General features: G+C 33.9%; 2 protein-coding genes across 2 annotated transcripts; one reads left to right on the top strand and one right to left on the bottom strand.

Annotated features, from left to right (window-relative positions):
• Positions 1 to 1,405: 1,405 nt before the first annotated feature.
• On the bottom strand, positions 1,406 to 3,948 carry LOC122594104 (squamosa promoter-binding-like protein 12). Its single transcript, XM_043766577.1, has 4 exons — positions 3,283 to 3,948; positions 3,045 to 3,181; positions 2,708 to 2,917; positions 1,406 to 2,055 (listed from the first exon to the last, which is right to left on the bottom strand). Exons 1-4 carry the CDS (start codon positions 3,897 to 3,899, stop codon positions 1,796 to 1,798), a joined length of 1,224 nt encoding a protein of 407 aa, XP_043622512.1. The 5' UTR covers positions 3,900 to 3,948; the 3' UTR covers positions 1,406 to 1,795.
• Positions 3,949 to 26,428: 22,480 nt separating this feature from the next.
• On the top strand, positions 26,429 to 26,854 carry LOC122591417 (probable calcium-binding protein CML44). Its single transcript, XM_043763687.1, has one exon. The coding sequence runs from the start codon at positions 26,429 to 26,431 to the stop codon at positions 26,852 to 26,854; it is 426 nt and encodes a 141-aa protein (XP_043619622.1).
• The last annotated feature ends 497 nt before the right edge of the window (positions 26,855 to 27,351 follow it).

Here is a 27,351-nt window from a genome sequence, read left to right as displayed (position 1 = left end):
TCAAGTCTATTAGCAAGAAGTTGTGCTATGACCTTACTTGAAAGGATGGGGATTCCAGATTAAAGTTGTTAATCTCAACCCTTGAATTAAAATCAAGGGTCAAGATTCAAATAAGATCTTTGAATCTTGACCTTTGATTTCAATCCAAAGGTCAAGATTCTTTTAACTTTACCCCTTAATTTTAGGAAATCTCCATCCTGCTTGAAAGACTTATAGGCCAATAGTCTTGAAAGAAAAGATGATTATGCTGACCCAAGCATGAAGAAACGGGTATTTTTGTTTTTGGAGGCCCAAGATCCTATGAATAAAGGGGTTTCGCTAAAATGAGCATAATTTTGGCTACATGGTTCCTTTTCAACCCCGAGACTAGTCTTTATCTTTACTCCCTTATAAAAAAAATAGCATTTTTTTTATTTTAGTTAATTTTATCTTTGAATTATCAGAATTATCCTTGACTTTTTATGTTTTGCCCTGAATAAATTATAATTTACACTCTAAACTTTTATTATAATAATTAAAACTTTAAGTCTTTATCTTATAAAAATTTTTACTATCACAATTACATCAACCTACACCACTTGACACCGCCACCACCATCAATAGTACCATCACCGACACCATTAGACCGCCTTCCCTACCACCGCCGCCGCCGCATTGCGCAGATAACATGCTCGTCAAATTGAAACTTAAAACTAGGAGAAAGTTCTGGCATGGTGGTCGCCTTTTGGTCTTAAAAAACGTTGTGTATAATGAGTTGTTTGTATTTTCATGTTTTTTACTAACTTTTTGGGCTTTGTTTGTGGACTAGTCTTGGGCCCGTTTGTTTTGGCTCATCTGAAGTTCTTGGTCTATTTTAGGGTTTGTAATGCGGCTGAAGCCCAAACAACTAGTACTGGAATATATGAAATTTCATTTTTTTTTTCCTCCTAGAGTCCTAGATCACATAATGTTTGAATTAAAAACACACTGATTATCCGTATCCGTTAAGATTCTTCAAACTTTCACTTTGAAAAGGTTGATAATCCGGGCCTTAAATAGTACTCGTAACAGAAACATTCACCCAACATTCGATAATACAATCATTAGATGAAATGTGCAGCTTGCAGAAAACATCTTCAAGAAATATATGTTAAACATATCGAATTCTTCACAAAAAGATGGAACAAAAAACCAACAAATCTACACCAAAATATAATTCGAGGACATCAAGGGAAAAGTAAAAATTATAAATAACCTACGATCGAAGAAAAACTAAAGCAAGACAACAACCAAATCGTCCATAGATACAGATCAAGCAAAGTTGAACATAGTAGACCAAAACCTCAATTCCAAAGTTAAGTGATCTCTAAATGTGGAACTAATTCCATATATCTTGAAGAAAATAGCATGAATCGACTTTGCTACCACCATTTCCGAGAAATCAGAAAACGCTTAAATGCTTGATGCTAAACTTCATAAAAAGAACTGACCTTTATTTCGACAAGTGATCTTTAGTCCCCTTTCTCGGGTTTCCTCTTCAAGGATTTTAGCGTGGGAAATGGACAACAAGAGATCCTTTGGATCCTCATTAACTTTAAAGTTGAGCTCCCTTTAATCCTTAAATATGAGCTCAACGCTTACCCTCATGATCATGAAGAGAAATTCATTTTTAAAGGAGCTATTCAATGGGGTTCCAATCGTGTCGTTTTGTTCTAGTGCCATTAAGAATTTTCTACCTAGCCCTGGACCCTGCTTACATGAATTGTGCAGATATGTTTCTAAAAAGGCTTATTGAAAAGTTATTAACCAATCAACTTCAATTCGAATAAAAGCGTTCAAATTCATGAGGTGATCTAAAGGAATGAAAGTCTTGGAGCTGAGTATTGTTGGATGCATTCTGCAGTTCCAACGGCATTCCTGGCTGTGCCAAGCTGATCGTACTGTTTCCGTGAGGAAACTGATCAAAGGTTGGCGAAGGTTCTTCAGGCCAACTCGAAGGCCAAGAACTTGTTGACAGAAGAGAGAAAGCATGCCTAACATCACCTGCTAAAATTGAGTTTGAAGTTGCATCCATACCTGTTACACAGAGAAACCAAGAGATTTAATGTCCTGAAACTTTCAGAATTGCGGTTAATTAAGGCCATATGAATCTCAGGACTATCTTGACTCATTCTAAAAAGAAATCATTAAGATCCCAACATGTCTACGACGCTATATGGGGAGAATGAGATGTCGACAGCCTTACCCCTACCAAAGGTAGAGAGACTGTTTCCAAGTTCTATATAAGGTAGAAAAGGACCTCTGGTCTCGTAAGGAGTAAGGATCGTTAACCACTTAACTTGAGTATCATTTTGCATATATTCTCTCAGTTGGAAACGAATATGATAATTTCAATAGCAAAAATCTTTGAATACAGAAGGACATATTAAAAGTGTTTTAAATTTCGGAATGATAAAATAGACTTCTTTGCACAATCATGTGCACGCAAGGTTCGAATAAATGTGAAAGACCTATATAATTGACTGATGTATATGCAGTAGTCCCCAGAAGTTAATGAAAACTAATGTGACATGATATGCTTTGGTGGAGAAAAGGAGAAAATATGTGTAAAAGCTTGTTAAAAGTCCATTTTGTAGGTATAAATGATTATTACTAACTAAAAAATAACTTATTTAAGATAGTTGTAATGGTAATAATTAATCTGTTCTATCTAAGTCAGGATACATACCATTATGATTAGCATTACGAGATATAAACCTTTGATCAGAACTGAAGTTTAAGGCACCAGTAGTCGTTGGCAAGGCATCAATCCCTCCACCTTTTGCAAGACCTAACAGACACTCTTCTCCTTTAAAGTTACAAGAACTTTCGGGTGGTGTTGAATCCAGAATTGGTATCGAAGTCCTATTTAGAAGAAAGTTCATCTGTGGTCTTCGATCTGTCAGTAAAACAAAATTACTCATCTGAGAATGAACATGAATGGAGAAATATAAAAGTCACCATTCATTTAAAGTTCTAAACTTTATAAAAATGATTGGTAGATTTTTTTCGGTTTCAAGGAATACCAGATATTGAAGAAGACATCCGTGTGGAGCCAAATTGGAGCTCTTCTGACTGTGGTCTACGGCGTCTTGCATTATGTGCAGAAAGGCGTCGACGACAGCTACGTTTTCTATCATCAAACTCTGATAAATCATGGAACCTGCAAGATCACACATATAACAGAATCGGATTTAGTACCAGATGTTAGAATAAGAGTTGTGTAGTCAAAAAATTTTTATGTAAAACTTATTTATATGAAACGTAACTTTCCTGCTACATTGTTGACAAAACCGACGTTCCATCCCAGCTACAACAACTTTAGGACTTTTGGAATGATTAGCACAAATCCTATGTCTACGGTGGTAGTCTTTAGCAGATGAAAGGTCTAGATTGCATCCTTCCACTTGACACCGCGGCAACTGTGAACTAAGGTAAGACGCTCTTGATCTCTTTATCATGGGAGACGACGTAGGAAACAAAGGTACTGATGTCGTCGTAGCTGTTTTATTATTACAGTTAGAAGCACCCGAATGCCTGCCAAGCTTTAAACCAACCATTGCTTCACCAGATAACACCGAATTAGCTTCTTCCACAACGTTTGTTGGGAAGCTTCCGTTTTCTCCTACCCAAGAAGATTCTTCCTTTTCTAAAAACTCTTTAGGTAAATCATCAAACGGTCCAAAATTCTTGATTGTTTCTTTAGACGAAGAATCAGCAGAAGCCGAGAAAGAGAAATCCACATTGTCTACGACCACGTTACTTCCAGTTTCTTGGTTAGAAAATTGCAAATTCTTGGGGACTACTTCCATTTCTTTGGTACTATACATGGCTATATTCTCCCAGTCCCATTCTGTGGAAGTATTCAAATTCCAGTCCATTATTAGAAATGAACTTCAGGTATGGTTACTAAACGCTAAAAGCTCGGTCCATTTTTAAACACTGCAGAGTCCAGCCTGTCATGAAATTTGTACAAAATTTCATTATGCACAAAAAAGGATACCGAATATATGTTAAACTACATGATTAGTTATAACAATTATAAGATAAAACAAATTACCTTTTGGTAATGGTCAAGGAGTTCCAAGGTTACTGGAAGTCTTTTACCATGTAAGATTCTGTACATGGAAAAATAACAGTAAGTGAATGAAAATTTTGTTATAAATCTCCTTTCAATACAACATATATTAGAGATGGCTTCCTCTAGGGGCAAGAAGAGACCCACACAAACAAATGAAAAATGCTGATGAAAGCACCATATAAGAAAGCTAGCAATCATTTAAAAACAACACCAGCAGACAGCTGTGTGCCCCACTCTTGCATTAAAGAATGTTGCTTTCGGTTCATTAGTCTCGCCATCGGTTTCATCATCCCAGGAAAAAAACAAATGGCGTACGTAAGTCATTCTTAGTTAGCTAGGTTCGAGTTTATGAGCAAACGATAAATGTTAGTTATCTACCGTGTTGTGAAACAAACTTGATTTTGGATGTTTAAGTATAAATGTATAATAATACTCATGTTATATGTCCATGTTAAAGTCAATACAATAGATAATCTAACAAAGTGTTGAGTTGTGGAGTCTGATGTTTGCAAGGGCAATGCAGCAGGTATCAAAGGGGAACTAAGTGCGACAATTGGGCCAAACTCGTATGCAATATTTGGTCGTGAAATCAGGTATCTTGGATCCTAATGTAATGATGAGCATATATTCGAAAGACAATAAAATTTCTCTTGTTAGAAGGTGGACTAATTGAGCAGATCAACTCGATCTGCTCAACCACCTAAATTCATTGTGTTCCTTTTTATATATATGTGTGTCGCTATCGTTTCATGTATGTTTGAATCATGCTTTGAATGTCGAATCCGCAACAACCAAATTAAGTTGTAGGAGTTAAAGAATGTAAAGAAAGAGTTATATATAGCTAGTAGTGGCCATGGCAATTCCTATGGTCAAAATTTCAACAAAAAGATAATAAATGACCTTTCAATTTGTACTTCAATTATATCCATTCATTGTCTTCCTAATTAAGTGTTTTCCTTAACTAAACTATGTTCTCCCATCCCAAATACTTTCCCTTGATTAATTGTATTTCATGTCACAGTTATAAAGTTACACAAAAAGGCATGAAATCTATCAGTTTATAAAAAGCTTTATTGGGTGGCCTCACAAGAAGTCTTGATACTCCCATTCCTCTTTTTTGTGAGCAATTCATTCTGTCAGACTTGCCCATGTGGATTCTAAAGTTGCCAGTATTGGCCAAGACAGATTAAAATAAGCACATGCCTTTGGATGCTTCTGCTACTCTGATTTTTCTTCTTCTTTTTTTTTTTTACCTCCATCTTCACCATTTAACACACACCTATCTCTTTTTTTTTACCACAATTCATCATCATTTTTCCCATGATTTTTGGTCATGTACTAGAAATAGTTACATACATCCAAAAGTATAATTACTGTCCTTTGATCTCCACAACAACCAAAAGACTAAATTATTTTTTTTTACAGGACCAAATGTAATAGTAAAATCTTCAGAAACTATTTTATTAATTTACTCACTATAAATCCTTCTCTCTTCAATTATTTTCTCTGCAAAGACTATAAAACATTTTCAATTGTATTCCTTTGTGTGACAATAACTACTTTGTAAAGTAGGTTGTTGAAGTAGCATTAAATCAAAAAATAAAACTTTGATGCATGACACTGTCATCAACCATCACTTTTCCTTTGATGTAATTGATCTGTCCTCCATGCCATTTCGCTTTCTGCCAGCAGTTTAATGATCCCAAATGAATAATTCAAAGTTTTACATTTATTCACTTGCTTCTATACTTTCAAACATATGTTTCACCCATGTGTTCTTTAGTTTCTTCCATGTACATACATACTTGAGATATATTAAAAGATTCAAACATTATACTTATTTATTATTATTAAGGCTCAACATATTATTCCAAATGTCACTAGCAATTGATGATCTTTATGTTAACAAGGTCCACTGCATTATAATCCTGATCGAATATTTTCTGTTCTGCTAGGACCAATTAACTACTTAACCTTCCTTATAATTAACATCTATTTGAAGACACCTTCAAGCCTTTTAATTTGTCTAGCATATCTACCTAAGGATATATTTAGTCGGGCATCGTATGGTTACTTTGAAAAGATATACGAAGGACACCCAAGAAATACCTTTTTTTAGAACATCACACATTTCTTACTCTCGCAGTTAAACTATGTTCAATGTTTTTCTTAGATAATTACTAATTACTCTCGCCAAGATATATGAATAATGTAGTTATTAAACGAACTTGTGTCTGCTATACAAAAAGGATTAGCTGCGCAACTTAATTTTTGTCTGTTTGACTTCTGTTTCCATATAGAATGTTATAATTAATGATTTAACACACTTTATAGAGAAAAAAAATTACTCTAAACACATGCAAATCCCACCAACAATATGTACAGGCTTTTTATGGTTTACACTTAGTAAAGATAGTTAAGCAGGTACTATATTCAAATGTGTAAGTTTCTATAAGGAAACCATTCTTACAAAAAGTTCCTTAAAGGGTACATTCTAATTATGTTTACAACTTTTAGGCAATTTCACTGTATGAGTGACGCTTTGGTACTTTGTTTGCATCATACATGACATATTGGATGATTTACCAATGATATGTATCTCAAACTAAACATGTTAAAGACACTTCATAACCGTTTGAGTACATGTATGCCTACAAGCCGCGTGGACTTATCCAAGTTAACATAGCTAGATTAAGATTATTCCTAATATGTGGGATTAGGCCACCTAGTAGCTAGTGGCTTTTATCTTTTGCAGTGTAAGTCTAGAAATCAATCCTTTGCACAGACTTATGTAGGATTATCCGGGTGTATTGTAGGTGTTGTAAGAAATTTGCCGTTAAAAAAAAATATAAATGAATTGAAGGTCAGCCCAGCTGGTAAGAGGCACTTCATGTTTTACCCAAGTTTTTGAGTTCGATCCTTAAAGATGCCAAAACATTGGAGTTTTTCCCTCTGAATACTTATAGCGGCTCATAGTCAACATCTCGTTGTCTAGAGTACGTGCAAGGTTCCCCAGATGTCGTATACCGATAGAATGTTTTTAAAAAAAAAAAATTAAGATTTTGCGTGCAAATCTCAAACCATGTTAGGACAAATTAGATTGAATTATTAGTAATTATAAGTTGACCTAAGTTTTCAATCATGCAAAAAATTTGTGAAGAGAACGACTTATGAAGCTTAAGACAGGTGTAATGCATGTGAGTGTACACATGGTGTGTGTGTTAATAAGCATGGGAGAAAGATGTATAGGTTAAAATATATATAAATTGAGGACCCCTACATAGATAGAGGAAGAAACTAGGTAGCTAGCTAGGTAAATTACTTCACAATGTATGATTTTGTTGTAGAAAGAGAGACTAAAGATTAATGATAAGGACCATGGTGTGCAGCTAAAAATGGGCAATGTGGGTCCTGCTTCCATAACTTACTACTACCATTGAAGAGGTAGGAGGAAGTGGGGCACACGCATTTGTTTAATCCATTAATGGGCGAATGGAAGGTTTTGATTACAGAATGGAAGAAGTTGATTACACGCATTTAATTTAAGCTTGTTATGAAATTATCGTATTCAATCCTTCAATTTTACTAATAGAGATAATGGTAGAGAAAACAAAAAGAAGATACACTACTACTGATGCACTTTTTAATCTATCTGTGTGTTACAACAGAAAAAAAAATTAAGTGTAGACAGAACAACAATTCTTGATAAACAATTCCCAAACTCCTGGACCGGACCAGACCAATACGTACATTCGGTCTTACATTTTCCAATATTTTGGTTTTCCGAGCCTAAATTAAGCTATGATATGCTAATTGATATATGTAAATGAGTAGATAAAAATCTTTAAGGAAAATGATAGATTTTTCTAAAGATTATCATAATTAAAATCCTTTTAATTAAAACTTAAAAATGTGACATGTGATATCCATTAATTTTCTTTTTTAATTTTATCTTCTGGTTTTGCCATATGTCTTTATCTAATAGTTATGAGGAATTTTAGACCATTCTTTTAAAAGTATTAATCATTTCCCTTTATACATAAAAGTTTTAGACCAACAAAAATAATAATCTTCACAAGTGTTGCCTTTTATAGGTTCAGAAAGAAGGCAACACACTTCGAGATAAGGATTTTGACGTGCAGAAGGTTGTGACCCTAGCAGAGGTGGTGGTCGTGGACGGAGCAATACATAGTTGAAGATCTCTGCAACTGATGCGTCTGAAGTATCCTCTTGTTTGTTTTCCATTTTGGGCGAAAGAAAAAACTGCGTATAACTTTACATAGACTTGGATTTTTCCCAAAGAGATAGAATAGACACTACAAGAAAAATTTCGATTAGTGACAACTAAAATTTGGTCACTAATAACATTATTTAGTTACCATTAAAAAAAAGTGGTCACTAAATAAAATTAGTGGCCAAAAAATAACATTTTTTGTTCTCTAAAAAAAATTAGTGACGGACCTTTAGTGACGAAAAGTGACCACTCCAAATTTGGTCACTAATTTATCATAATGACCAAGTTTTTGTCACTAACAATCAAAATTTGGTCACTATTGTCATTAGTTACCAAATTTTTGTCACTAACAATCAAAATTTTGAGTGGTCGCTTTTCGTCACTAAAAGTTCGTCACAAATTTTGTTTAGAGCCAAAAAATGTTTATTTTTGGCCTCTAATTTAGTTTAGTGACCATTTTCTTAATGGTAACTAAATAATGTTATCAGTGACTATATTTTAGTTGTCACTAAACAAAAAGGTTACTAATCGACATTTTCCTGGTAGTGAGGTCATATGACCCGCCACATGTCAGTTATGTGATCCTTTGGGACCAAATATCCATTCTTCTTTCCCGCCCGTAATTGACTTACAAAATGGGTGATCAGTCATCGAACTTATCTTTTACTGATAACTCGCTGGTATCTTCATCTATTGATTGAGGGTTGAAGTCATCCATCGGCAACAAGTCATCCAATGAATCCATTTCCAAACAGAGGTTATCTAGCATTCTGTAGATTTGATTCATTATCGTTATTTTTAGAGCTATGAGACTCCTGATCGATCGATGCCATGTATTGCTCCGTCCACATCCACGATATCTGCTGGGGCCATGACCAATGCCTCTCCCATTCTCACTCTGATAGTTTGCCACATTTGCTTTTGGGATTGGGCTTCCACCGACGGCTCGGCGTGCTTGATGGTTTTGTGGTAAGAACTTGTTGTTTTGCTTCGTGACCAAAGACATGATATTAATTCAACATGTTTGATGCATTAAACGTTGAGAATGTCTTTCAAGCATGACATCGTCAGTTATTATCATCACCGAATAATATGAGTTAAAAGATAGGGCAGAATAGAGCAAAGTTTTTTTTTTTTAAATTTTGATCCTTAAAGTAAATATTCATAACAAGCTTTTGAGAAAGAAAAAAAAACATCTTCTAGTGGTCAAATCAAATCATTCTTTGATATTTTCCAATAACTCAAGAAGGCCTCAACCGCGCGTGAGATAATAATCCTCTTTTAAGTCTTCATGGAGTGATCGATGACGTCATGACGGTAGACAGAGGCCGAAAATCATGACTTTAGCTTTGTCTTGAAGTTTCATTATCATGCATCTTAAATGGTCATTTATAAACTCTTTGTCGCCATATGAACTTTAGCATCAAAGAGTGAATGGGAGGTAGCCTTAGATGGCAAGAGCAATGAATTCAACTTAAGCCAAGTTCATACATATTACATATTCTATTTTCATTGGATACTTAATTTAAGTAAATGTATTACATTTTTAACCCTTCAATTTAAGAAAGATAATGTAACTAATTAAACTTTTTCATTATTTAACTCAAAAATCCCTAACATCTAATTAATAACCTTCTTCATCGCAATAAAACAAAATTTGTCTTCCAAACATAAAAATACAAAATTAAATTTTCAAAAAATTGGATGAACTAATCGAAATATCAATAAGTTAAATAGAATCTAAAAAAAATATAACTTTTTTTTTTGAAACAGTATTTGTATTTGTATTAGATGTTGTTTGTACAGCAGATTGGGTGTGAGGGTTTAAAGTGTTATGGATGATTCGTTGGCGATTCCCCGTTGGTAAGAGTTTTCCTTCCTTGTACGCCGGTTAGATAAGTGTTGTTATATGTTTAGGGTTTTTCACCAAGATTGTACTTACCTCTAGCTTTAGGGTTCCCTCCTTTTATAGTGATCTCCTTTGAGAAGGAGTCTTCTCACGCGTCTTCTGTCTTCCTTATCTTTAACAACGATCTCCATTATTTAAGTAAATGAGATGGTGATATCTCTTTTGTGCTAATCTTCTTTCCCCAGATTGTATAGAGTCTGGGTGTAACCTAGGTGAAGTCTATACGTGGTACCCTGCGTGTAGTCAGCGTCTCTCTGGGTGCTGGAGGTCTAGGTGGGTACATCATCAAGCCCCCAGACTAACAATATGACATGCCAAGGTTATGTTGTTAGTCTCTTGCTCAAAAAGTATCTTGCGTTCTTGGGTGTGCTTCTGACCGTGCCCGCAGTCTTACAGGGGGTAGTTATGCATAATGGTTTATGTTTGAGGGTACTATTTCACAATTTTGATGGTAGTGCGGTGCGTATCTCGATATAAGTTCAACGGTGGATTTTAAATGTATATGTGTTGGTTTATAATCCCTATCGGCGGCTGACTTTTTTATTTTGATATTTCCATAATGAAGTGGGGTTGTCGAAAAAAAAGAGTGTGTTTTGTAAACATGGTCGGATAAAAACCATCCGTCAAAATTTCAAAATTGGTGTTGGTTCATATGTGGATATGATAAAGATTCATCGGTTGGAATCAGATCTGAAATTGTTGAAGCAGCGCTTGTGTGATGTGAGTCAATACTCAGTACCAGTTGTTGAGGATGAGAAGTCGGTTGATCTACAAGATCTGAAGCGTTCGCTAGACATAAAAGATCTTCAATTGTAAGTCGCTCGTGATGAGATGTTGGAGAGGGAAAATCGTCTTCAGGTGTTGCAGTCGGAGTAATCTTCTCTTCAAGCTAAATATCGGAAAATGTTGACTGATGTCGTTCCGTTCGTTCATCATTTGACCAAGATGAATCGCCACTCTGGCAAATCTCTCGTTGACCAAGTTGCTCGTGAAGATTTTGATGTGTATAAGTTATGCCCAGATTCTTCATCTGGCACACAGTAATGGCTGTTTCCGGCCATGTTTTAAATATCGTGTAATGAAGGGTTTTTTTACCCGTTTCTTTTTATTATGTTTTGGTAGGCATCCCCACCAATTTGTTGTTTCTTCTAACAGGCCTGTTTTGTTAAATTAGTGCACTTTGATTGAAATAGAACGTTTGTATATTCGTTCAAAGAGAATGAAGATGAACCTTCTTTTCTACAAAAATAAATGTTAAATATTATGGGTTTTTTTTTAATAATAGAACTTACGCAGGTTTGGCGCATTCCACGTTCTACTAACCGGTTTGTCGTCTGTGGTGGAGAGTTTGTAGGCACCATTTCCGATGACTGTATCGATCTTGTATGGTCCTTCCCAGGTTGTCCCCATCTTTCCTTGATACTCCACCTGAGTTGCACTGTTTAGCCTGAGGACAAAGTCGCCAACTTTAAAACCGTCTGGATGAACTCTTTTGTTGTAGTATTTCTCAATCCTTTGCTTATATGTAGCTTCCCTTATCGATGCAATTTCCCGTCTTTCTTCTAGGAGATCTAGGTTGACACACATTTATGTGTCATTGTTTTCTTCTGTGACCCCTATCATCCGGCATGTGGAAACTTGTAATTTTGCTGGTAGGACAGCTTCTGATCCAAATGCTAGGGAAAATGGAGTTTCACGATTGCTTTGTTTTGGCGTTGTTCGGTGTGCCCATAGTACCAAGGGTAACTCGTCTACCCAGCCTTTGGGTGTGCGCCCTAGCCTTTTTTCCATCCCTTTTACCATTTACTTGTTAATTGCTTCGACTTGCTCGTTGCCTTGGGGTGATATACAGATGTAAAGGATTGCTTTATCTTCTGTAACACCCCGAACTAGGGCCCGGAATATTACGGAAATTAAATAGCACATGATGAAATTATCGTAGGCAACTAAATGAAAATAAATGAATTCGGTGAATTCAATAAGTTTAAGACAAGCACAAACACAAAATGCATAAGGAGAAAGTAGCCATCACAAGGTTACAAAACAATCTAAAAGATGGCGATCGATCCTAAGCATAATGCAAAAGAAGGGCATGTGAATCCTTGATCCATGTAAGTCTAAGCCCGGGTCCAACAATCTATCAAATCATACATCTTGTCTTGGGTTCACCTGATTACCTGAAAAGTGTACTGAACAAGTCAACACGAGGTTGGTGAGTTCGTAGAAATGGTTCACAAGGAACCATTGTCTATAGTCACAATGTCTTATCACAATATGACCATATGACATAAAATAGTTACGTGTAATAAATGAGTACAAGTGATGTAAATGTCCAAGTCACGTATCGTATGTATGCATGTGCCATGATGAATATCAAATGTAAGCCAACCATGTCACGTAAAGGGTTTGCGTGTGTGTAATTCGCATAGATAAGTGAGCTTGCGTGTAAAGCGCGTAAATAAGTATACATTACGTGTAAAGCGCATATATAAGTATACGTAGCGTGTAAAGCACATAAATAGGTATACGTTGCGTGTAAAGCGCATAAATAAGTATACTTTGCGTGTAAAGCGCATAAATAAGTATACGTTGCGTGTAAAGTGCATAAATAAGTATACGTTGCGTGTAAAGCGCGTAAATCATGAGTAACATTACATATATGTCCATTCCAGCACAATCCAATATCCATCCATTCCACTACACAACACGACCTACACTTCAGAGGATTTTACTTTCATCAAGTTCTAGATGCTTGTATACAGGGTCACCCGCAGCCTTCCCACCACATCTAAAACCCTTTGAGAAGCATAACCGACTTCCATGTAGGCACAACTATCCTAACTAATCATGATATCACAAACATGCACAAAAACCAACCAAGTAATGGATAAACCGTCAAGTAAGTCAATCAGACGATCAAACGACTAACAAGTAGTTGTACACTTTCCAGCCCGAATCTCAAGCGAGTAGGGAGCTACGGAACTTACCTTAGCCTTAGATGTCGTTAGAATGAGCTTAAGCGGGTTAGTGAGGAGCACAACGATCACAACCCTATTACATCAACATCTTATCATCACATTATATTATACACTATGCCACAACCCCAAACATGGTTTATAAGATGAGTCTAGAACATTTGGTTAAAGATATAAAAGTTTTGGTCGAACACGAATTGAGGTTTGACACTAAATTTTGACAGAGGAATCAAAGCGTTACACGCGCCTTGTTATGGATCATTAAAATGTAAGAATGAATTTGGGTTAAGCAACTAAGGATTAGACACTTTAGAACACAAAATATACATAATTAGCAAATATGTGGCACGTAGGAAATGCATGTGGCACGTATTTAGCTTTTTCAGATTTTTGGGCAAATATGTGGCACATGCATACATGCATGTGGCGCATATTTGACTTAGTTCGGGCTTTACACAAAAACTGTGGCACATGCATTACTACATGTGGCACATATTTAGCACTTCAGATTTTTGACAAATATGTGGCACGTACATACATGCATGTGGCGCATATTTGACTCTGTTCGGGCTTTACACAAAAACTGTGGCACATGCATTACTACATGTGGCACATATTTAGCATTTCAGATTTTTGACAAATATGTGGCACATGCATACATGCATCTGGCGCATATTTGACTCTGTTCGGGCTTTACACAAAAACTGTGGCACATGCATATCCTGTGCGTGATTGGCTTGGTTGTGTTGCTTTTCTTCCTCAAATTCATTCTTCGCCTTCTTGACTTCATTTATTTGCTTTATTTCGTCGTAGGATGACTTTATCATTCCCACGCCCATTTTCATCTGGAATAGTACCATGGCATGAACCGTAGAGGGTACCATTTCCATTCTTTGAATTGCTGGCCTCCTTATGAGGAGGTTGTGTGGTGAAGGTGCTCGTACCACGGTGAAATCTAGGGTTTCCGTTCGACAAAACGGTGGATCCCCAGTGTAACGTCTAGATCTATTTCCCCTAGGGGCCATACACGATCTCCGGCGGATCCTGCTAGCAGGCCTGCGGGTTTCGTCATTCTTGCCCTGATCGCCTTCGGTAATTTCAGGAAACAGTGTTCATATATAATATCACACTCGCTTCCGTTATCGATGTAAACCCTTCGTACAGAGATATTAAGTATTTGTGCGTGTATTATTAATGGATCTTTACTTGCCTTTGCTTTTCCTAAAGCGGGAAAACACAGATCTCTTGACAGGATTTGTGAGTCTTCTTGATCTTTTCGTTTAATGGATGTTTGATTATTTTCTGTTGCGGTGTACATTTTGGGAATCAAGTTTTACTACGGGGAATCGGGATGAGGGAAAAGAAAAATTTTAGGGTTTTCTGTGAGTTCTATATTGGTAGAGAGCGGGTGTCCCACGGATGCCACCAATTGTTTGTACAGCGGATTGGGCGTGAGGGTTTGAAGTGTTAGGGATGATTCGTTGGCGATTCCCCGTTGGTAGGAGTGTTCCTCCCTTGTACGCCGGTTAGATAAGTGTTGTTATACGTTTATGGTTTTTCACCGAGATTGTACTTACCTCTAGCTTTAGGGTTTCCCCCCTTTTATAGTGAACTCCTTTGAGAAGGAGTCTTCTCACGCGTCTTCTATCTTCCTTATCTTTAGCAACGATCTCCATTATTTAAGGAAATGATATGGTGATATCTCTTTTGTGCTTATCTTTTTTCCCCAGGCTGTATAGTGTAGCCTGGGTGAAGTCTATACGTGGTACCCTGCGTGTGGTCAGCGTCTCTCTAGGTGTTGGAGGTCTAGGTGGGTACATCATCAGATATGACTTTCGACAAAAGACTGAAAGACACCAAAAATTACATCAAAGAATTACAAAAAATAAATGGGGGCAAACCTGTCATAGTGACCAATTTATGTTATTTTTCCTAGTACGGTACTTAATGCAAAAGAAAGAATAAGAAACAATGTCATGAAAAAGATCTAAACTAGTAATTCTTATTGTCATTGAAGGCCACGTTGTTCTCATGTTTCCAAATAACCCACCACCACACAAAGCATATTGCTTGAATAATAGTCTTAAATCGCGTTGTCACGTGAAGTCCCGATACCCACTCCAAGATGTTATTTTGTTGCTCGTCGGGAATATCAAGTTGAAGCCAATTTGATAATAGAATTCTTACCTCGATTGATTGTGTACAATCCTTCAAAATCTGATTCGATGTTTCAGCCCCCATATTACAAATCGGATAACTAATAGAATCAAGCTCGATGCATCTAATACTAAGGTTCAGCCTCGTGGGTAGATGATCTCTCAACAATCTTCATGTGAAGATATTGACTTTCTTAGGCACCATGGAGTTCCAGCATGTCAGCTGATCTTCAATAGAAAGAATTGCCAAATCTAGGTCTTTTCTTATATCTTTAACTGAGAAAGACGTGTTACTTTTACATTTCCATTGCCATGAGTCAGGTGCATTAGACAATCTTTTGTTTTGTGGATCAGCTAGTAGGTTTACCAGTTGAGCCTCCTCACATCCCACTCTAAGATTTCTTCTCCATTCCCATTTCCAAGAATTATTTCTTCTCCATTCCCATTTCCAAGAATTGTCAATACACCAATCCAAAATAAAGCAATTAGGCTGATTTTCGAGTGCAAAAAGTTTGGGGTATCTGCTGGCCAAAGTCATTTCCCCGATCCAAATATCTTTCCAAAGTCTAGTGCTACATCCATTTCCAACTTGACGCCCGATAACTGATTGGGGAAGCTTGAACTGATCATGGGCATAAGTAATCGTTTTACAAATCCTTGACCATATTCCATTATGCTTTGCTTGCTGATTGAATACGCTTTCCATACCATGAATTGAAATAATGACTTTAGCCCATAATGCGTTAGGATTCGTAAGAATCCGCCATCTCCATTTGTATAAGAGAGCCAAATTACATGCCTTTAGGCTTCCAACACCAAGTCCACCTACAGATTTTTCTGCAAGAATCAATGGCCATTTTATCCAAGCCGTTTAATTTCCTACACTCCCCGGATCCTCCCCAAAAAAACTTAGCTCTCATGCTTTCCAGTTTACACAGAATAGATGCTGGAACACGAAATAAAGAGAATAGATAAGTACCGAGTGTTCCAAGCACCGAAGTAATGAGAGTTAATCTACCACGATATAATTTTTTTTAATTTGTCCCAATCGATATTGCAAATTTTTATACGTTTTTTGTATGCAATTTTTAGATTTTAGCATGACGAAATCGCATCAATAACAAACGTAAACAAGATACTATGGGATTTTATAAACTAACATTATATCCTCAAAAATCAAAATACATTAATAATTAGTAGTAAACAATTTTGTCGTTCAAAATTAAAATATAGTAATAGTAAATAATAGAGTTCATAACAGTACTTCCTAGTTAGCTCAAGTGGTTGAGCACTTGCCTTACAAGCAAGAGATCTTGGGTTCAAGACTTGGAAAGTACATAAGAAGTCTTTCTATGAAGGCTTAGCTTGGGTATACCCAGGTTCAAGTTTGAGGAGGCAGGGTTTACCCCTATTGTTCGCCGTGCCTTAGGGCGGGTTAGTATGGGGCTGTCCCCCCATCGGGTATTTGAAATAGACATTTCTACTTCGAGGGAGCTCTCTAACGCGGACCCAGTTAAGACAACGTATGTTAGACCTCCCGCTATCGAATCTCGACACGAAGTTTTCAAGTGAAATTCATCTTTCAAAAAATAGAGTTCATTACATTATGAATGGTTCATGTGCAAATATGCTATCTCAACCATACAATTTCAGTTCCCATCTCGAAAATCTTACATGAATGACTCTTGGGATATTATTCTTGATACATGGGCAGTCATTTCTACTAAGGATACTAAAGTTTCAGTTTAATTAAAACAAATATAAAAATAAAACAAATAAAATAACTTTTTTTAATAATTTAAAATTATTAGGCATCATGAAAATCTTCTGTGTATTATTATATAATATCTATATACATATTAAAACAGTAGGAATCCTAGCTTTTTAAAGGTATCTTCAATTTAAAGTTATTTTTTAAAATTGACACATGGGATAAAAGCTTATGTGTCATCTTTATAATTTTTTTACAATATTATTTAATAATAAATATCTCTAATATATGTTTTCAATTGTAAAACTCGATCACTTTTAATCACAATATATATTCATAATAAATTTCTTAAAATTATCTTCCAACCAAAAGATTCACTTTCCAAAACACAAAAAGAATTTGTTTTTGATCCTAAGGTTCATTTAGAATTTTTTGTTGTCTTGCATAGTATATTTTGATTTTCTTTTTCCTCATGTTTTAGTAAGATGGAGACATCCATAAGACCATAACAATGTTTTCTTAATATTGTTACTTAATTTTTTGTTTTGCTTTTTACTTTATTTATGATGTTATTTTTAATGTTAGCTTAAGAACATTGTCTTCTTGAGTTAACTTGTCATTCAAATAGCAATTAGGTACATCATATCAGTTCTTTGACAATTAAATAAAATTATTTATCTTATAAAATTATAAAGGAAATCGTAAACTTCAATGACAATTATTTTTAAGCAAAGATAAAAAGATATTTAAAAGGTAGTTTTTGATTATTAGGCATATTTCTTTTTAACAACAATTACCAGTCATATTAAATATCAAATCTTCTTTTTAACTAAAAACAAGCACCATTTTATTTAGTTAATAAAATCACAACCGCAACAGAATATCAATTGATTTGTTAAAATTTATTTGATTTCAAGTAACAAATGTTATAGTTAACATGATAAAATCTAAAGGGTTTTAAGATTGTAAAAACTTTCTTTAAACTGATAAATTATCATCAAAAACTACAAGTTAAACGTATGAATACATGATGCCACCACATAATATTTAGATGAGTTTTTATCAGTGTTTATAAAACGCAAAAACAAATTACTAATAATTGTTGACATTCTAAACTTTTAGCCGACTTAAATCAACTATACTTTTAAGCAACCACACATCGTGCGGGTAAAAGACCTAGTTATATATATATATATATATATTTGTGTTCTACATATTATCAGTTTTATAATAATTCAGCGGTCAAAATCATACACAACATATTTTAACACTTTAGTAATAAATTAATTCAAACAAATTAATCCCGTCTCCTGAAAATTTTACATGAATGATCTTTGGGATAAGGTAAATATATATGTTTACTTATGGTAGATGATATTTGTACCATGAATTTTGATTAATGTATCGCAACATACAATTTTTACAACTGATTGTACAAATTCATAAGCATAATAATAATAAAAATATCAAAATAAGTGGTACTAATATCACTTCTCTTTTACCTATGTTTATATTCATCACCCACCGGCCACTACAACTTGAAAAATGAGGGGAAGTATGATTGATAATTGGAAGGAAGTGAGGGACCAACATATCCCATAATTTGTTATGTTTATAGTTATTGGCGTTTAAGGTTGTGTCGCTATTTGGTTTGGGCCTACAAATACAACACACATACACTTCACAACTTCAACATTTTGGTGCTCGTATTTGTGCTTTTGTAACTAAAACTGTTAAAAAGTATATAAGCCTGATGATTTTATTTGGGTTATACATGTTTAAATACAATAATACCACATGTTTGATTTAGCTTGTAGTTGATTATATATAAATGAGTATGATAAAATATGTTGTCAGTGGAGTTAATGACTCATCAGTAAGCTCTTATAAGTACCTTGGGATCAGCTATCGAGTTCAGGATTCACTCCTTACATTGCCGGGGTAGGGTGGAGAGGAGTACTTAGGCTTAGAAAATCATGGACTCTATTCTAGACATTCGAGGTAGTTTAGGAGTAAGAGTAGAATAATATGTTACGGAGTATTAAAAATAAGATTGTTATAACTAGTTACAAGGTTTGTTGTGAAACTAATCATTTGAATGATCGATTGAATCAGTTTTTGATGTTATGAGTGTTCGAAATTTTTTGCCTCAAATCAATGTTTTACACCAATACCACAAGCTCAAGCTGCAACCATTTTAGTTTGTTTTTCACCAAAGTTGAACATTGAGAAACTTAAAAGCTATGTCCGGTTTCAGCTTAATACATATACATTTAGAATACATTTTTTTTTATTTTTAAAAAGTTATATATTGGTGCACTTTCAAGTTAGATTTTATTATTAAGTGTATCTATTTTCTTATTAGGCCATCTCGGCCTGCTGTATTTTCTTAGCCTCTGGCTATATTTATAATAAAAAAATGTCGCTGAAATAAAAAAAATATCAACGTAGTCGTGATCAGATGAACACACTCGCCGTTGGACCAAATGAGTATATACGCAAATCTTTCCTTTTCAGGAGAGATCCTCCTCTGTCCGCTTTTTAGGTGCTTAGGATTGTGTATGCCCATTATTTTACAGCAAAAGGTAGCGATTGATTGCAAAATTGCCGAGGTATGGATCCACATAAATATTTAGCCAAGATTTCACCAAAAGGTTGTGTTTTACAGCTCTATTTTTCTTTTGTTATTGAACCGGATTTCTTCCGCTTGTTTTGTTTTGTTTTGGTTTACTCGTAAGTAAAAATATCGTGGTCATTTATCTTCTACACTACCTTATAATGCATGTACTCTATTCAAAACTTTCAAAAAATAACTTGATAAACTCAAACTACCCTCTCATTTATATTCATTCATTTAAATATCTCTATTTAATATACTTATAATAACCTTAATGAAATTAATTACTAACATACATCTTTCAACTATGAAAATAACTACACTACCTTTTTTACATCAATTGTTTTTAAATGGATAATCACACGACCGCCATTGCCAGTGCCACCACCACCGCCACAGCCGCCACCACCCGTCGCCTCCACCACCGCTACCGTCATTACCGCCACCAACCGTCGTCGTCGTCGCCACACTGCCGTATCGCGAAGATATTTGTCTAGTTTAGACAAGTGTGGTGGTGATGAAATTTTCGATGATGGTTGTTGAAGAATTCATTGTTGAATAACTGGTTGCCGAGGAAATTGTGACGGGAATTGGCTCAAGTAATGATTTTGTTGTTGAAACGTTTTGGTTGTAAATTGTAATCTCATACAAATAATATCTGCTTGTGTTTATTTGTTTAGTTTTAACAGAATAAGCTAATTATGTTCTACACTAATAGTGATTTTGTGATGTGACGAGTTTGATTCGACCACATCGCATCCCGTTTCATTGCTCGGATTTTGTCACAACTGAATTCGCTCGGGGTTAATTTTTTCCTATGGGTTTTTTTGTTGCTTTCTTGCACAATTTTCCCTTTTTTTAAATTTTCATGTACATGAATGGATAAATTAATAAAACGATTTTTTGTCCTCTTGTACATTTACAAAATAGTAGCCAAATAAACATGTTCATATTCGTCCAATTAGGCATCTTTATGTTAATTTGTGTTCATTATTAAGATGGTTAACGACAAAAATAATCGAAAAGAACTGAACGTACGAATCCATGCATAAAAATAGATACAATATACAAATTGAAGATTACAATATCTTCAGAACACAAGTATCAAATTACCGAGGATAGTATCATCTTTTTAGCATTACAAAGCATATTAGGGTAAGTATCATTTGATGTTTTTGAAATTGAAGATTTCATTTTGAAGAATACTAAAACGATTTTTATAATATTTAAATTGGAACTAAAAAGTACAGTACATATAAATGGCCCGATAATATTATCGAGGCTTGTTACCAAATCAGGCATCGTGTCCAGCGTTCACCAATGAAAAACCTTCCATCAAATGCTAGCTTGTTTCCTATATATGTATGCCCATTCTTAAATTTTATACTCGTATGATTCTTAGCTTAGGAAAATGATATTTCTATAAAAGGAAGATCTACTTATCTCTTGAACTAACTTTAAATTATCCATATCAAGGATTAAACCCTGAATTTCTCATTGAAAATAAAATATGAGCTTTCTAAGTTCTAACAAGATAATTTCATATTAGCGGCTGTGGAAAATAATGTATGCTGCTGGATACCCACCCAACAGAATTACTTACAGCAATCCACAACACAAATTAGCCATCTACAACAATCATTGTTTTACACAGTTATACATTGTATAGTAAAATATATACATATGTTGTGGATGGCTGAAAAGTGTTGTGAAAATATCACTACCCATTTTGAAATATGACATGTTATATCAAATCTTAATTCATTTTTTATGGTAAAAATGTCTCAAACAACTGCTGGGGTTGATTTTGCCAACTTTGTAAACTAATGTAATTCACTGCCAAAACCATTATTATACATGTGATTTATTAATCTGGTTCGATGATTCTGCATTCTCTGATTCATACATTCTTAAACATCAACACACAAAATATCTTTGAATTATATCCGATTAAATAGTTTAGGTGTGTTGGAGTGTGATCATGTTAAATAATAAAACGTATGTCCGGAAATAATTTAAGCCTATGGGGTCACACGAAATGACACGGTAACTCTATATTATTAATTAATATATTAAAGTAATATATTAATTAGTTTGATCACGAAATGATTAATTTAAATAAGTTAAAGGGTTAATTGTATTTAAATTAATTAGAAGGGGGTTTAATTGTGAAATAAGATAATTAGGGTTGGACTCTAATTGGACTAAAGGGGCCCCGGTTTTTCTAGGCTCATTAGAGGCCTTAATTGACTTGTTTACCAAGTCATTATGCCCTAATATTTCCCTATAAATAGAGGCTTAAATCTAAGGGTTAAGCATTCATTCACACAAGCAAAACTCTCAACTTCTCTCCTTTTCTTCTATTCGGCCGAACTATCTAAGTCGGTTTTAGTTTGTGCCTTTCGAAATCCATAAGAAACATATGCATATAACTAATGCCCATCATGGAGCTTTGGTTTTGTCGACCACTATAGGTTTCAGGTCATGAGATTTCGAATAAAGGGTATAAACAAAAGGTTGTTTAGTTCGTGATCGGAATACTAGCATACGGTATAAGGGGTGTCTAGTGTGCGATCATTGAGGGGTTTTACTTTAGACCCTAACTAATAATAGTTATATTATTAATAATATTATTGGAACTTTTGCGTAAAGGTACACGTTTCGATTCTCTCTTTGTTAATTAATAGTATTGCATATACGTTTCTTTCCGCTGCGTACTCGTGAATTGTTATATGTTTATGTGCTCATATTCTAACAAGGTGAACTGCCGAATTGATTAAATCCGAAAGTGATTATACGCTTTCAAAGATTACATATATCCTGTTTGATTCTTTGTTTACTGATTTTCTCCAACCATTATATAGATATAACTGAAAAACCGACTGGTCCCTTCCACCAGTTTAACTATAAAAGAAATGGTCTTAGTTAAACCGGCCAACTAACCGAATATCTATAAAACTATTCCGTTTAAATCGGTTTTTGTAACGCTGCTTTAGTTAGACAATGAAGACATTTTATGATCAATTATATTTCATAAACATGATTAGACAATTATTTGTTCTCTTTAATTCACACGAGATCAAGTCCAGATAAACTAATTGAAAAGTGGTCTGTAAATGAATTAACTATAACTACTATTGACTTGAAACACTTTTAAATTTGTCTACGTTCTATTTGGTTGTTATTATATATGTTTTGTTAAACCTGTGCTTTTAGTTAATAAGGTCGCTTGTTACTACTTTTCATTATTCTTTTGTTGTCGGGTGTACTCATTAGACAGTTCTAGAGGACTAGGTGTGTAGGTTTCCTTTGTCGTTTTGTGAGCGTTTTTGTGAGTAGACTAAGATTTAGTTTACCTTAGCGGCCTAAGGTACTTTGCTCCGTAGGTTGTTTAGAAATACTTTAATTCTCTTAGTTTTTAGTCAATCCATATGTATAGGTATGGTTATTCTTGCTGAAGGCTTTGTTTATTATAATTAGCATAAAGTTTTTACAATTGATATTTATATGGAAAAAAAAAGTATACCAAATTTAGGAAGCATTTATTTGATTATTACTCATAGCTTTTAACTAAATATATATTTTTTAAAATTTAGCGTGCATTTTTCTTAATAATTATCTTTAAAATAAATTTGTTTCACTAAGAAGGGATTTTATCAAATTTGTCTAATTCGTTTCAATGGTTGTAATATTTACCCATCTTTATATTAAATAAAAGAGGATTGTTGTGACATCATTATTCCATAAATATTACTTCTTTGTCACATCCAAATTATTTTTTAAAATTAAGTTAGATTTTTTTTTTAAAATTTATTTATGATGTCATAATCACTTTTCTTCTTACAATTTATTACATTTTTATTTTTGTTATTTTATAATGTTATTTTTAAAATATATATATATTTTAATTTTTTTAATGAAAAAACACTAATAAATTATACATTGTCTTTTAAGTTTCATCATCTAAATAATTTTGTCATAACAGATTTTTAATTATCCACATATTATGCAAGTTAATAAACTAATTATAACTTATAAGATGTACTATTTTGACTTTTGAGGATACGAGTATGTTAAACTATCACAGCTTCGGTGGCGAAAATGTGTTTTTATAGAACTTTGATTGATATGCCCGGGTTAATTAACTACTATTTATAACATAAAAGAATAATCCAATCAAAATGGTGAAACTATTTTAATTATCATATTAATAAACAGAAATTTCATTTCCTAATGCCTGTATCACATATATTTTTGCTTTCCTATTTGTAATATAAAAACTATTTGTTAATTTGTTAAAAAAAACATATAATACATTATAAGCCCCAATAAAAACTTCTATTTGTTCAAAATTATGTACTTACACAATGAACATTTCATATATAGAGTGATGCTTTCACATATTATGGCATGAAATTAATCAACAACGTGTAATTGAAATATTAGCCTCATTCTTGTTTTTTAATTCTCATCAATAGTTAATACATGTTTTATTCTCATTCTTATTAAATACATGTTTTAAACTTTTAATATAACACATTCCTTCCTAAATTGTGTCTTTTATTTTCAATGATTGAGATTAAATGTTGATTTAATTTGAAGGGTGAAGATGAAAACAAATTCATAATATTTTCTCTTAGCCATATATATATATATATATATAATTACTGAGGATATACCCTAATAATAATGAGGAATCTACTAAGATATAAATATATAAGTTCCGCTATATACGTTTCACATTGATCCCCGTTGTGGGTCCGTATCTCCTAGACTCTTGACGAGGGACATAATGCCTTAACTCTATGGCATCTCCGTCAAGGTACACTCTCCTATAAAGAGATGGATGAAATTTTTTGATCTTCTAAAAGTTTTAGTGTATGATGTGTGGGCAATCATAAGTTTCTACGTATTTTGCATTACAAAATACCAAAAAAAGAAAGCTATCATTACTTGTTGGTGTTTTCAAAATGCCAAATCCTTTTACCTTTATGAGGATGGAAAAGACCATAAAGAAAGCATTTTAAAGGATTATATTCATTACTTGTCGGTGTTTTTAAAATGAAAACACTAAGACCGGGTCCGTTTGAGAACGCAAGAAATTTTTTTAATTTTTTTATTTTTTTTTTTGAAAGGTAAATTTCGCTTGAGAACTTCGTGTCGTAGCGGAAGGTCTAACATACGTTGTCTTAACCGGGTCTGTGCTAGAGAGCTCCCTCGAAGTAGAAATGCCTAGTTCAAATACCCGATGGGGGGAAAACCCCCTACTAATCCGACCAAAGGCACGACGATCAATAGGGATAAACTCTGTCTTCTCAGACTTGAACCTAGGTATACCCAAACCAAGCCTTCATAGAAAAACTTCCTATGTACTTCCCAAATCTTGAACCCAAGACCTCCTGCTTGTAAAGCAGGTGCTCAACCACTTGAGTTAACTAGAAAGTACGAGAATGAAGAATTGATAGTGAAAAGGGATTTCAAGATGTCAAGATTATAGAGTTTTTTGATTTAAGAGTATGTACCCTAATTTTTATTCCATTAGTTGGGATGATGGGTGTTATGTCAATGTAAAGTAATTCTCTGTATAAATTTATGACACTCTTTCAATTGATTAAGTCGACAAATGTAGATAATAGTTACCTTTAATAAAACAACTTTGTGTTTAAAACACTATTTTCACATTTACAATGCAAAATTAATTTTGTTTAAAAATTAAATGTTAAGCGTCGTTCCATAAGAGGATTACATGTGTGATTTCTTGTGGATTAGGTAGATTGATTGGATCTTCATGCTTCCCTAAAGTTTAAAAGAGTCTTGGAACCTATTTGTTTCGTGTGATGGTGGTTCATGTGGAAACACATGCATAATTCGCTATATTGAACCGAGTGAAGACGTATTTAAAAATATTGTTTCAGTTTGCATTTATTTGGATGTCCAATTGTTGTTGTAATTTTAGCTCGTCGTGGTTTGTGTGACAGAGCCGCCCAAACTTTATGATTGTAATTAAATTGATGTTCCTAAGATTTTCAACTTGCAATTTCTTGATGTTTTAATAAAATCTTATTTCCAAACAAAAAAACCTGAAAGAATTGAGATTTTTTAAAGTTAATAATATTAACAAGAGTAAAATTAAATTACATACTTAAATTACCTTAGTCTGAGATTGTCAATTACCTTTTAGCAACTAAATAAATACAAAAAATAGTATTAGAAATACAGAGTTTTATAGATATTGTGGGGTTGTCATGACGGCCCTTGGTCATCACATAGCTCCGCCACTGGTTGATATTAACTTTATAAATAAAGTTGATTATTTTTACCATTAAATTAAAACTAAAAATCAAAATTCAAAGATAATTTTTAAAGTTTAATTTTTAGTTTTAAGCTATAGATTAAAAACCTTCGACTTACTAATAAAGTTGAAACCCAACTTTAGAACATGTTACCGGTAAACAGACCTATTTTATTGGTCAATGGTCGCTTATATTAGTTCTACTTTTGATGCCTTTTATTGTTTGCAGACTGCCCAAACGGAAAAATAGATGAGGCCCAACAAGAAAGCGAATATGAATAAAACTAACTTCCAAAAACTATTCCCTAAATTAGCCCCAAACGTAGGGGATAAGGTCAAGAAAAACACAAACTATACGATCTATTTGTGTGTATATATATTCCGAACTTATTACTGAACCATCAAACTAACACAACATATTCAAGTTTTACAACAATGACTACCTTTAGTGCCAATGACATCCGTTTAATGTTCAACAAACTAGACCGAAATGGTGATGATACCGTGAGCATTGACGAGCTACAATGGCTTCTTGGCTCTATGAAACTTGGTTCAAGTCCAAAAGAGCTTGAGTGTGTTGCCGGCAAAAAGAATCTCAACTTCGATGAGTTTAAAAACTTGTTTGATAGTATATGCCTACAAGAGGCACATGACTCGGAGAATGATCTGTTGAAGTCTTTTGAAGTGTTTGATAAGAACCGTGATGGCTTCATTTCTTGTGATGAGTTGTGTAATGCATTGTCAATCTTGGGATTAATCGACGAACGTGACGGAATAGATGTCAATATGATTATCAAAGCTTATGATTTGAACTCCGATGGCTTATTGGATTTAGACGAGTTCAAGAGAATGATGTTGTGAAATGTGTCTTTGGTCAAACCTTTTATGTACTACGTATAACTGATGATTATTGAATTAAAATTTCAAAAGTTTATCTTGTTCACTCATATGTTAACTTTATACAGAAAAAAATTAATGAAATGACGACCAATTGGTGTATGATTTTAATTTTCTGAGAATCGAAGATTAAGGTAACTTTGAAATTAACTTAACTTGACCGAGAGGTTTATGGTGCCGCAAATTCTGTTATTATATTCTACCGTTGAGTGGTGTGAGGATATCGAGACTTGAAAGTAATTTTCAACTTTGTAATATAAACTAGTATATTATATTACTATGTGAAATGCTCATTTTAAAAATAAATTTATTTATGAAAATTATAAAATTGGCTAAAACACATTGTGATATAAATTTAACACAATATGTTTAATTATGTTTCTTTTGTGTAATCTAAAAACACATTATGTTAAGTTTAAAATCATAGTGTATTTTTGATAACGAGTGAAAATCAGAAAATT

The sequence above is a fragment of the Erigeron canadensis genome, chromosome 3 (assembly GCF_010389155.1).
Source record: "Erigeron canadensis isolate Cc75 chromosome 3, C_canadensis_v1, whole genome shotgun sequence".
NCBI classification, from domain to species: Eukaryota; Viridiplantae; Streptophyta; class Magnoliopsida; order Asterales; family Asteraceae; genus Erigeron; species Erigeron canadensis.
This window is presented reverse-complemented; position numbering and strand designations above follow the sequence as displayed.